The sequence below is a fragment of the Wyeomyia smithii genome, chromosome 1, assembly GCF_029784165.1.
Source record: "Wyeomyia smithii strain HCP4-BCI-WySm-NY-G18 chromosome 1, ASM2978416v1, whole genome shotgun sequence".
In the NCBI taxonomy this organism is placed as follows: domain Eukaryota; kingdom Metazoa; phylum Arthropoda; class Insecta; order Diptera; family Culicidae; genus Wyeomyia; species Wyeomyia smithii.
In genome coordinates, this window is record NC_073694.1 from 141,043,341 (window position 1) to 141,057,170 (window position 13,830).

At 36.3% G+C, this 13,830-nt stretch overlaps 1 protein-coding gene across 1 annotated transcript; it reads right to left on the reverse strand.

Moving 5' to 3' along the window:
* Nucleotides 1-10,429: 10,429 nt before the first annotated feature.
* LOC129717244 (uncharacterized) lies at nt 10,430-11,341 on the reverse strand. Its single transcript, XM_055667100.1, has one exon. It carries the CDS (start codon nt 11,339-11,341, stop codon nt 10,430-10,432), a length of 912 nt encoding a protein of 303 aa, XP_055523075.1.
* Nucleotides 11,342-13,830: the final 2,489 nt, after the last annotated feature.

Here is a 13,830-nt window from a genome sequence, read left to right on the forward strand (position 1 = left end):
CCTATTCGCCGCCGCAATTCGCCTCTTCACCTCGCGGCTCACCTCGTTGACACATGTCACGAGAGTACCAAGATAAATAAATTCGTCGACCACTTCGAAAGTATCCCCATCCATCTCCACCGCAGCACCAACACCCGTAGAACTACCACGCTCTCTGCCAGCCACCATGTATTGACAGTGTTTATGGTGAGTCCAATTCTCGCAGCTTCCCTTTTGAGAGCCGTACAGGCCTCCTCAACTGCTCTACGGTTAACACCAATTATATCAATGTCGTCCGCAAAGCCCAGAAGCATGTGAGACTTAGTGATGATGGTGCCGCTCCTCTGCACACCTGCCCTTCGTATCGCACCTTCCAAAGCTATGTTGAACAGCAAGTTCGAGAGCCCGTCACCTTGCTTGAGACCATCTAACGTCACAAACGCGTCCGAAAATTCGCCCGCTGTCCTGACGCATGATGCGAAACCGTCGAGCGTCGCACGTATCAGTTTAATCAGTTTAGTTGGAAAACCATGTTCTAGCATTATTGCCACGGCTCGTTGCGTTTCACTGTATCGTACGCCGCTCGAAAGTCTATAAACAGATGATGTGTCTGCAGGTTGTGTTCTCGAAACTTGTCGAGGATCTGTCTCAAGGTGAACATCTAGTCCGTTGTAGTTCGCCCCTCTCGAAACCCGCATTGGTATTCTCCAACAAAGGCTTCCTGCAACGGCCTCAGTCGCTGGAACAGGATACGGGAGAGAATTTTGTAAACGGATACTTTTGTATACCAGATACTTGTTATTTTTCCTTAAATGTGTTTTCTGAACTTTAGGCGTCGCAAACAAAGTACGTAACGCTAAGAATCCAGATTTTAGACCCCCTCCCCCTATGTAACGATAGATAACGTTCGATATGACTCCCCCGCTGAACAGCCTGACTCCCCTTCGAAATTCAATTTCGACGAAACATCACAGTTACGTAACTGTCTTCACTACCTTCCCTTTGCCCTACGTAACAATAAGCTACGCAGACTCAACCCCCTCCTCCTTATTCATGCGTTACGTAATTTATGTACGACGCCTTAACAAATATTTCGATGAAAAGAGAATCACATGTCATCGCTTTGAATTTTGATTTAGGGGCAAATTCAGTTAAAAAAGTCATAATTGTGCATGTTTTACATAGTTTTGTAAATAATAACTCAAGTAATCAGATACCTATTATTTTTCCTCAAATGTCTTTCCTGAACATTAACGAACATTTTTGTATGAAAAACCTGCAGGTCACTGCATATTTTTTTGATTCAGAACGATTTAAATGATGCTGATTATTGTATACCTTAGAGACGGAGGGAATAATATCAATAAGATCAAGCGTTACGGAGTTCCATTTTTATAGTGTAGAAGAAGAAGATGGAAGGACAAAATTATTATCTTCAGCTTTGCCAAATACACTATGCCAATCAAGAAAAAAACCTAAATTAATCCACCTAGCGGTCAGACTCAGCCTTTCTCATTCAAACATATTATTTGTTAAAATAGATTTACATGATTGCTTAAATTCAATAAAGGTATATTCACTCTTTGGGTTCTAAAATTTTTGATGTTGTAATTGAAGTATAAAATATGAAATTTGATGTTAAGTTGATGTTAGTGCTCAAGAAATAGCGAAATAAAAGAAATAACTCTTAATTTCGAACTATTTAATCACGAGCGATACCGGAAACGTTCAAATACATACGATACCACATTTAAATCATGTTGAGGCCATATATATTGATCAAAGCAGGTATAGTGTTGAATAGTCTTTGAATTTCTTTTCTTTCCAAAACTTTTGAACAGCATATCAAATTGTTATGAAGTTTGTTATTTGTAAGTTTGAGAGATGACTCGGTTGTATGACACTAGTTATGTTCAAATAAGTCGTGAAATACTTGAGATAATAGACTTTCGTTGTTTTAACAATTTAATACATAACGGTTGCTTAAGCTTGATAACAATCAAATGAAAAGGGAACGTATAGGGCAGCCAAACTTTGAAACCACGTGTTCAATCATAATTCATCAGTTAACTTTTAACTAGCCCGTTCATCTGATATCAATATTGTTCGAATCGGTTGTGCAGTTTCTAAGATAATGAAGTTTCGTGATTATCACATTTCGATACATTACAGACGAAGTTACAGTCCAATTACAGTAAAATTCAATAGGGTGTTATGAGGCAGCTAGACCTTTCATTTGACACTAATTTTGTGGAAATTGGTTCAACCATCTCTACGAAAAGTGAGTGAGTCCAAATAGTCTTCGGAATATGTTCCTTTTCATAGCTGCATTTCACATTTTTAAACATAACAGGCAAAGTAATAATCCGTTTGCAAATAAAAATAATAGGGTCTTATAGGGCAACAAGACCTTCCATATGACACGGATTTTATGAAAATCGGTCCAGCCATCTCTGAGAAACATGAGTTAGATTAAATAGTCTCCAGAACACGTTTCTTTCCATAACTTCTGAACAACATGTTCAATCTTCATAAAATTCAAAAGTTAAGGTTTTTTTTAGGTAGCCCGTTCATATGAAACTAATTTTATTTAAATCGGTTTTGTTGTTTCTGGGATATTGATGTTTCGTGATTTTTACATTTTGATACATAACCTCCAAACCAAAAATCCGATTACAATGAAATTCAATAGGGTCTTATGGGGCAAATAGTTTTTTCATTTGCAATTAATTTCATTGAAATCGGCACGCGTTACACTCACACACACATGCACACACACATATACGACATTCGGCCCTTTTGAAAACATTTATACCTTTAGTTTTTACAGTGATTGCTATACCTTTCTAGGAGAAAGGCAAAAAGTAGCTTTTAATTTCAACTTCAATCCCGAGCAAGCCACGAAAATTGAAATAGTAAAATATCAAATTTAAATGATGTTGAGGCCAAGAATTTTGATCGTAGCTGTAGTTTTAAAAAGGTCGGCGGGTTACGTTTCTCTCTATCACTTTCAAACCACATGTTTAAACATTATGTAAGTCATTGTTTAAGGGTTGAAAAGCCCATTAATTCGAATTCAACTATGTTCATAGCTTCTGAGATATAAGAGCGATTTTTACATTCTGACGCAGCGCCAAACCTAAATGTTTGATTAAAATGAAATGCTATAGCGACCTAAGCGGCAAATAAACCCTTCATTTGACACCAAGACAGAAAGAATCGGTCAGACCATCTCTGAGAAAACTGAGTGCAAAAAAACCTAAACTAATCCACCTAGCGGTCAGACCCAGCCTTTCTCATTCAAATTTATTATTTGAAAAAATAGATTTACATGAACGCTTCAATCCAATAAAAGTATATTCACTCTTTGGGTTCTAAATTATTGATGTTTTAATTGAAGTATAAAATATGAAATTTGACGTAATGTTAGTGCTTAAGAAATAGCGAAATAAAAGAAATGACTCTTAATTTTGAACAATTTCTTCACGAGCGATACCGGGAACGTTCAAATAGTACGAAATCACATTTAAATTATGTTGAGGCCACATATATTGATCGAAGCAGGTATAGTTTTAAATAGTCTTTGAATTTATTTTCGTTCCATAACTTTTGAACCACATATCAAGTTGTTATTAAGTTAGTTATTCGTTAGTTTGAGAGATAATTAGTTCGTATGACACTAGTTATGTTAAATAAGTCGTGTAATCTTCGAGATAATAGACTTTCATTGTTTTAACAATTTAATACATAACGGTTGCTTAAGTTAGATTATAATCAAATGAAATGGGAACGTATAGAGCAGCGAAACTATGAAACCACTTGTTCAATCATAATTCATCAATTAACCCTCAACTAGCCTGTTCATCTGATATCAATATTGTTCAAATCGGTTGTGTAGTTTCTGAGATAATGAAGTTTCGTGATTTTCTCATTTCGATACATTACAGACGAAGCTACAGTCCGATTACAGGTAAATTCAATAGGGTGTAAGGAGGCAGCAGGACCTATAATTTGACATTAATTTAGTGAAAAACGGTTCAGCCATCTCTGAGAAAAATGAGTGAGTTTAGGTAGTCTTGTGAATTTTTTTTTCATAGCTGGATTTCACATTTTTGAACCTAACAGTCAAAGTAATAGTCCGATTGCGAAACAAATCAATAGAATCCTATGGGGCCACTAGACCTTCCATTTGGCACCAATTTTATAAAAATCGGGCCAGCCATCTCTGAGAAACATGAGTGAGAATAAATAGTCTCGAGAACACGTTTCTTTCCATAATATTTAAACCACATGTCCAATCTTTGTGAAATTCAAAAGTTATGGGTTTTTAGGTAGCCCGTTAATTTGAAATCAATTTTGTTCAAATCGGTTGCGTATTTTCTGAAATATTGATGTTTCGTGATTTTTACATTATGATACTTAACCTCCAAACTAGAAATCCGATTACAATGAAATTCAATAGGGTCTTCTGGGGCAAATAGTTCTTTCATTTGCAATTAATTTCATTGAAATCGGTCCAGCCATCTCTGATAAAATCGAGTGAGATTTGGAGAGTGTTACACACACACATACACACACACATACACACACACATACACACACACATACACACACACATACACACACATAAATACACACACACACATACAAAAAATGCTTAGCTCGTCGAACTGAGTCGAGTGATATACGACACTCGGCCCTTTGGAGCACTTTTATACCTTTAGTTTTTGCAGTGATTGCTATACCTTTCTAGGAGAAAGGCGAAAAGGTGCACATACACACGTACACACCCACACACAAACATACACACCTATACATGCATATATGCAGAAAATGCTCGATTCGTCGAATTGAGTCGAGTAGTATATGCCATTCGGCCATTTGGATCACTTTTCTACCTTTTAATGAGCCAGTGATCGTTAGGAGAAAGTCAATATGTTTACTTTCATTATGGGATTTCACATTTTTATGAACAACGGTCAAAGTTACAATCCGATTACAATTGAATTCAATAGCAACCTATGGGGCAACTAGACCTTTCATTTGACACTAATTTTGTGAAAATCGGTTCAGCCATCTCTAAGAAAAATGAGTGAGTTTAAACAACGTCAGGATAACTTTTCTTTACATTACATTTGAACCATATGTTCAATCATAACGAAACTTAAAAGTTAAGGGTTTTGCTGACAGCCCGATCATTTGAAACCAATTTTATTGAAATCGGTTGTGTGGTTTCTGAGATATTGATGTTTAGTGATTTCTACATTTTGATACATAACCTCTGAACTAAAAATCCGATTACAATGAAATTCAATAACAACCTATGGCGCAACTAGACCTTTCATTTGCAATTAATTTTATGAAAATCGGTTCAGCCATCTCTGAGAACAGTGAGTGAGAAAAAATAAATTGCACATACACACACACACACACACACATACACACATACACACATACATACATACATACATACATACAGAAAATGCTCAGTTCGTCGAAAGGGGTCGAGTGGTATATGACATTCGGCCATTGGGACCACTTTTATACCTTTGGTTTTTCCAGTGATTGCTATACCTTTCTAGGAGAAAGGCAAAAATAAAATAAAAATATATTAAAAAACATTCAAGAATGTGTAGGTGAAAACATGACTCGCGATGACTGTTCAAAAAATCAAAAACGTTTCTGGTTTCTCTTGTAAATATCACCAAATTGGTAATGCGAAGAAGCAGAATATTTCCAACAAACCCCTTTGTGACAATTATTAAAAGTTTGTATAAAGCTCCGCCTTTTCGACGATTTTTCAGCATTCTTGACCCTTTACAGAAAATATTTTTTGTACGAATATGAATTTGCTATTCATTAGTGTGGACTGAGTGTGCTAATCAGTTTGCGAACATAAATGCAAATATAGAAGAAATTGTTTCAGAAGCAGACAATATCGATGCAGAAAATAGCTTCCTGCATCAACGTACCGAAACTCAGATATAGAGTATGTTTGTTTTCTTGACGAATGACGTCATTGCTTTATTTGTTTACACTCTAAAGAACTTGCCTGGTTTTTGTAAGCCGTACTGTTTGACGAGGAAAGTATAGAAGCGACCCACTTCCCATAGAATAAAAGATAGTTATTCTAGTTAAAAAGGAATGAATCGTCCAAAAAATACTAGAACTTTTAAATACAGCACAGCTTCTGACATAAACTTAAACCAGTTAATCGAAAATTTACACAAACTTAATACTCGCCAAAAGAAAATTATAATGCTTGTTTATAAATAAAAAACGTGTGACTGGAAAAAAATTCCATGAAAATAATTATTTCTTGGTCGGCTGGTGTTGGGAAGAGCATGGTGTTACTGCGAGGGAAGCTTTATTTCTTCAGTTTATTACCGAGTTACGTCAGATCAATGAAGGACTAAAATTAATGAACTATATTAGAAGCGCTCCCGCCTGCATGCAACACATTAAAAGATGCTGTTCACCTTGATTCTCTAAGAAGGAACACCTGTTTTTTCCTCACGTTGTCGCCCGCAAATACAAATTGGGCAGAGTTGATTAAAGAGTTATATGAATACGGTACAGGAAAAACATTTCTTGTTGTCGGCTATGAACTTAAGCTACGAAAAAATAAATGAAGTTCATTTGAGACAATCCTATATTACTTGCAATGTACTAGAACAATAGGATTAAGTAGATCATCATAATCATTACTGGCGAGGGTATTTTTGATGGATATCCGATAACAGATATTTTACGAAGGCGAGAACTTCAGCAACGAGGATCCCTTTATGATCGTGTTCTCTTTTGGGTTAAAAATGCACCAGAAGTCGACACTGAAAGCCCTCTAAGCTCAATGAAATCTTAGAATTCATAGATGAATCATAACATGCAAATATGATGATAAAAATTCCTTATTGCAAATACCCAAGTCATAAGCATAATGCTACTTGTACTAAGGATAAGCGCAATTAGCATTTATGCAGATTCAATTTTCCGAAATTCGTTATGCCAGAAACAATGATTCTTCACTCATTAGAATCAGAGAACAAAAAAAAAATTGCCGTAGAGGAAAACGTTGAAATAACGATTAATAAAACTTGAGCTTAACATAAACTGATGTCTTCCTTCTTTAATTTATTCATTGCGTCAATCAGAAGTAGACAATATACAATATTCAAATATTCTAATACAATGTTTACTTACAAACTATTTTTTTTTTCAATAAGCGTTGCGATTGCGTATTGAGCTAAAAAAATGTTTAAGTTCATGCCGAGACATTGTAAAGTCAATGGTTTCGCAGTATTGATTGTAAGTAGCCATCATACGATTCAAGTGTCCGAATTTTGCATAATTTGTGCGGTAATGATTGGTGGCAAACGTGTTTCGATTTCGAAGTTGTCTAAGAGGTGCGTAGAAATTTAGCTTAGATAAAAGTGTAGCTGAATCAATGCGCAGCGAAACGATGTCGTTTACAAATGACACTATTGCGAATTCACGACGCTCTTTCAATGATTGTATGTTTATGAGCATGCAACGAGCTTCATATGATGGAAGAGGAAATGATGTCCAACCTAATTTACGACGAGCATACAATAGAAATTGCTTTTGTACCGATTCTATTCTTTATTTCTCAAACAATTCAATAAAGTGCTGCAAGAACGTAATAGAAACTGATGTCTTGAAGGAAAAAATGCTGATACGAACGAAAGTACCATACGTTACGAGCTATGTGCAGCAGAACGCCGCTGGTCTCGCGTCGTCTACGAGTGCAGCAAAACACTTTTTCTGCTCGTATGCAGCTAAGGGAAAACTGTAATGCTGCTGCCGATGATCAATTAGAGTTTATCTCAGAAAAAAAGTTTTCAAATAATTCAAAATATGTTCTGAGAACCCTAAATTGTCCTGCAAAAAATATTACGGTTACGGTTATGAGTTAAATTTATATTTAGAATTTCGACGTGGGACTACGTCTTTGTTTACTATACTGGGATGCATTTTGTAAAATTGGAAATGAAACTGGCAAATGTTGCGTCAGATTTCAAACGTTAATAACAGCATAACTACATAATGGATAACAATAACCAATATGTTGCTGGATAGATAAAATGTGTAACATTTTTATAACACGCTAGTTATCATTATTATTTCACTGCTCAACGGTGAAAATTGATAAAAAGCGAGCATTCCTAGCACAGACGACGTAAATGGACACCATCCGTTCCCCGTGTTATTCTCTGTATCGATATCGATATACAAATTGACAGAGTCTCCCCGTCCCAATAGGTCAATTTATTTTTGCTTCCATGAGCTTAGAATAAAATGATGTCTCGAAGGTAAAACGTTTTCCGAAAAGTTTGAAACAATCCCCATTCTTGAACAATTTCTAAACCTGCTTTCAAAACCTAATAAAAACTGATGTCTTGCTGCTGTTGATGGTGATTGAAAGTTTATCTCATAAATACGATTACCATAAATTATTCAACAAAAGTTGTAAATTTTTGCAACGGATATTTATTTAATTTTATCTTCGATATTCACTAAATAATCGTGACCGGATAGTATCGAAAGACTAAATTTCACATATACACATTTATAGAAGAGTAAGAGCCAGCGAATGCTTGTGAATTTTTGGTTTATTCACTAAGATTCATTAGAATCTCTTTTTACATTCCAAAATTGTTAGATGATATATTATTATTCGAAGCTTTACCATAGTAAACGTATGTACATTAGCAGTCTTCATAATACTGCGAATGTAGTTGTAGGTAAATGAAAAAAAATTGTCAAGCAAAAAACAAAAATGGAATTGTTGATTATTACGGTTTTTTGCTGGAACTAGTTAATAATTTTGTTAGACATATCTTCTTATGTTTGCCAATTAATGAACCTTTGTAAGGGCTTCTATATTATTTTGAAAGTAAGAACCATATTATAGAATTGATTTAATCAGAGTTAAATAAGACAAAACCATTTATTATAATAACGTAAGTATTATTGGATTTGGTTTTAGAGGATATAGAGTTAATAGAGTGCTTTTTCAACAAGAATGATATGCTTGTGCCTTGTCAAATACATGTTTGCACAAAAAATACTACAGGCTAATATTAATATCGCCAAATATATACGATATTCTTTCGAGTGTTGTTGAATATATTTAAAAAAATTGATTTCTAGGGGAGGCTGAAAATATAAATACGTACAGTCGCTGAGCAAACACCTTGATTCTGTTTGCAGGCTCTGTATTTTTTGTAACAAAAAATCCCCTTATTGCAGTGTTTAGTCTCACGTCACCATTTCATACAACCCTAGGGCTGTATACCTTGTAGTATTTTTCAAAACACACACATTTTTAGAGAAGATTCTACTTGTAGGAGACTGTAATTGTTCATTAACTAAGATTCATTTAAAAAAATTGTTTTTTTATCACAAAATTATTAGATGATTCTTTTATTTTCAACTAAATAAATTAAGAATGTTGATAGTTTTCATTGTAATTCAGTGAATGTGATTGCAGGAGAATGGAAAAAACTTATTTGTCAGGTTGAAAACAAAAATAAATTTTCTAAAACATTAGGACTGTCGAACTGCTACAAAATGAGTGAAACGTTGTAGGTAATTGATGATTACTATGATTTTTTTTCTGGAATTCGTTGATTATTTTGTTTGGCATATCATCTAATGTTTTTGAATAATTAAGCCTTTTTAAATGTTTCGAAACTATTTTCAGAATACTACAAGGTATACAGCCCTAGGGTTGTATGAAATCGTGTCGTGGGACTATACACTGTGATTACTGTAATTACAGACACAATAAAATCGTTTGTTCAGTGATTTACGTATTTTATTTCTCAGCCTCCTCTTCATTTTTTCAGAACTATATTTAATTTCACTTGAAAAAATTTCATTTACACTTGGTGATCTTGTACCTGTAGTGTTTTTTTTGTGCAAACAACATTTAACAATTACAACGAAGTTAAAGTTAAAAAAGATTCATTTTTGTTTTTTGCTTCACAAGTTTGTTTCATTTGCCAACAATAACATTCACTGTACGACGAAGACAGCTAATATAAGCATATTATTTTATTTGTAAAGCTAAAATTAAAAAAATGTCAAAATTGTTGAAATGTAAAAAAAAGATTTTGAATAGATCTTAGTAAATGGACAAAAAATTGATAAGCACTCACCGGCTCTTACTCTTCTATAAATTAGTATTTTTAGGAACTAACTCATTCGGTATTATGTCGGTCACGATTATTAAGTGAATATCGAAGAAAAATAAATAAAAAATAACTTATAACCGTTACAAAAATGTTCGTTTCTTGTAATTGTAATTGATGGTTTTTAATGGTTTGTTTGTTTGTTTGTTTATTTTTACGACCTTTTAACCAATTTGGTCATTCGGGTCGATGTTTTTGTAAGGTGTGTTACAAAATTAAATGACAAATAAATATATTTAAATTAACTCGTGCAATTTAGTTTCTTTAAGGAATTTCACTGTTCGCTTCAGGTTGTCTTCGTCGCCTCCAAGAATTTTCTGGAGAGTTGAGTCCAGTTGGTTGTTTCGCCTCTCTGTGTCGTATTTCCGGCAATCAATAAAAATGTGTTTGACCGTCACCTGCACGCCACATGTTGTGCAAATCGCGGGGGTTTCTTTTTTCGCGAAGTGTCCATGGGTTAGTCTGGTGTGTCCGATCCGCAACCTTGTTATCACTCGATTGATGTGTCTATCGTTCGCCTGTGAGGAGCTCCATTCATGAGGGGTGTTTTCAATTTCCCTCAGCTTGCTGTTACTGTTGTTCCAACGGGTGCACCAGAACAGGAATATTTTAGTGTTCACTAAAAGTTTGAAGTCTCCAAAAGGTATTTTTGTTTCGGTTGGTGTGTTTTTGGCTGCACCTTGTTTGGCTAGTTGGTCCGCTTTTTCATTTCCCTCAATATTGGCATGCGCTGGAACCCAACAGAGTTCAATGCTACCTCGTTTCTCGTGAAGTTCTTTTATGATTTGAGCTGTCCATGGGTGGTTTAGGTTGTTTCTTGCAACGGCTTCAAGAACGCTTTTGGAGTCACTGAATATGACGTTTAGACCGGATGGGCAGTTTTCTATTGCTTTATTTATGGCGTAAGCCTCTGCACTGAAGATCGATAGGTAATCGGGAAGGCAGATGGACATGTTTATGTTGTTAGAGTGTACGCTGCAGCCTACTCCATCCGACAGTTTCGATCCGTCTGTGTATATGTGGTTGTGGTGATTGTAGTCTGCATTGCGCAGTTCTATAAAGTAAGCTCTTTTTTCTATCTGGGATAATTTTTCGGAGGGTCCAGTATTGACTTTTCCTAACCGATTTTCCCAAGCTAGCGCTTTCATAGGGTCTTCTTTTTCCACTAATAACTGTGGTATGGAGTATATGTTCATAAGGTTTTCTGCTTTGCTAATTATGTGGAAATTCGTCTCGAGAATTCCGCGGGCGAGTTGTCGGGTTGCATAATTAATAGTTTTACTGTTTATGATAAGTTCTAGTGGGAGAAGTCCACTATCTGATAAGATGCTTTCAATTGGACTTGAGTGGAATGCACCAGTTGTAAATCGGATACCTTGGTGGTATAAAGGTTCCAGTTTATCAATATTATTTTCAGTGGATGTGATTTGGGCTCCGTAGGTGAGTTTTGTTACTATTATTGTTTGTAGTATATGAAGTAGCCATCTGCGGTTTGCTCCGAAACTAGTTTTGCTAAGGCAACTTAATATTTTCAGTCTGCTTTTCACTTCATTTCTCGTACTTTTGGTATGGAGGTTATAGTTGAAATTGCGGTCCAGCCAAACACCCAAAATTTTTTGTTGATTCACTAGTGGTATATTTTCTTGGTTTAGGTTTGGCGGTGGTTGTTTTTGTAATTTTTTCCTGCTACCTATGTGCATAACTGCAGATTTGGATGGGGATATTTGGAAGCCAGTTGCTAGGCTTCATTTGTGTATGCGGTTCAAGATGTCTTGGGTCTTCGATCTAGTTCCTTTGGCTGTCGGTGCGGTGACTGCGATTGTTATGTCGTCTGCGTATATTATAATGAAACTTCCTTTAGGGAGAAAGTCTTGGATACTGCTGATGGCCAACAAGAAGAATGTTACTGCTAGCACTGAGCCCTGTGGGACACCGTTTTCCTGTGTTTTGATATTTGATAATTTATCCTGGTAACGGACTTGGAAAGTCCTGTGCTTCAGAAATTGGTTGCAAAAGTCTACCATTTTTCCGGTGACGCCTGCTTTGAGTAGTCTCTGGATAATGAGTCAGCGCCATGTACGGTCGTATGCTTTTTTTAGGTTCAAAAATATTATTCCGGCGTGTTTTTTGTTACGAATTACCTCTCTTCCGTAGTTATCTAGGTGTGCAATAACATCTACTGTTTGATGTCCTTTTCGGAATCCAAATTGGTCTTTTCCTAGTACGCCCTTCGTTTCTAGGTGGTTCATAAGTCGCTTGTTAACCATCCGTTCGAACAATTTCAGGACACAGCTTGATAGGCAAATTGGTCTCAGATTGTCCGCCCTGTTTGGACATTTTCCTGCTTTTGGGATTGGTATGAGAGTTGCTAATCTCCATGCTTCTGGGAATGTTCCATGTTTCCATATGTCGTTGAGCGCATCTAAAAGTATCTTTTTGATTTAATATGGTAGGTGTTTCAGCATCGCATTATGAATTTCGTCTGGGCCAGGTGAAGAGCATTTGAGTTTGTCGAGTTGGTGAACAAGTTCGTTGATTGAAAACTCATTGTCCAGCGGGGTGGGTCGGTTCTTAGGGATGTTTGCTGGGTGCTTTTCGTCCTTCGTCTTTTTGCTAAGAAAAGTGTCTTCGTAGGCTTCATTGGCAGATTCTTGGTAAAAGTGTGTAGCTAGGTGATTGGCAACATCCTGGGGATCGTCTAATATTCCGTTCTCAGTCGCGATAGCCCACGTTTTGGATGTTCTTGTTCCCTTACTGGAAATTGAATGGATTCGCTTCCAGATTTCCTTTGTGGGGTTGGTTTCATTTATTGATGATGCAAATTCTTCCCATGATTTCTGTTTTTGTTCTTTAATGATCTTCCTGCAGTTGTTTCGTGCGTTGATGAAGTCTGTGTTGATTTTCGGGAACAATGGGCTTCCTGCGTCCGTATTTTGTTTTTCCCTGAGTGCTCTCCTGCGTTTTTTAATGGCTTCCGCAACAGTTGTGTTCCACCAGGGGACGGTTCTTTGGTGTTGTTTAGTCGACGTTTTTGGGATCGCTACAAGCGCGGCTGATCTAATTGCTTCTGTTATTTCCTCTACTGTGTACGATCGGTGGGGCTGGATTATATTTTGCATATGATCTTCGAATGTCACCCAGTCTGCCTTTTCAATTTTCCACCTGGGGGTACGGGGTTCGCTACTTATTTGATGGATTCCAATGAGTATCGGAAAGTGATCGCTTCCATGTTGATCTTCTGCTACAGTCCAGTTCAGTTTATCAACTATTTCTGGAGAGCATAGTGTGATGTCAATGCATGACTCCGAGCAGCTGTTTCCGTTCAGTATCCCTGAGTGTATAAATGTGGTGGAACCGTTATTCAATGTAATCAAGTTAAATTGGTCTATCAGAGACTCGATCATTTTACCTCTGCTGTCCTCTTTTTTTGAGCCCCATGCGCTATGATGGGCATTAAAGTCGCCAGATAGTATGAATGGTTTGGGGAGAAGATTTATTACCTTTTCTTATTCAAGTCTGTTAATGGTTTGATTTGGGGGGAGATACACGCAGCAAACTGTCATTTTTCGGGGAATGTTGACTTCAACAGCAAGTATTTCGAGGGCCGAGTCTATGTCTACCATGTTTGTGTTAATTC

What these genes read in the sequence shown, in the direction of transcription:
- LOC129717244 (XM_055667100.1), bottom strand. Translation starts at nt 11,341, where the DNA reads ATGAAAGCGCTAGCTTGGGAAAATCGGTTAGGAAAAGTCAATACTGGA.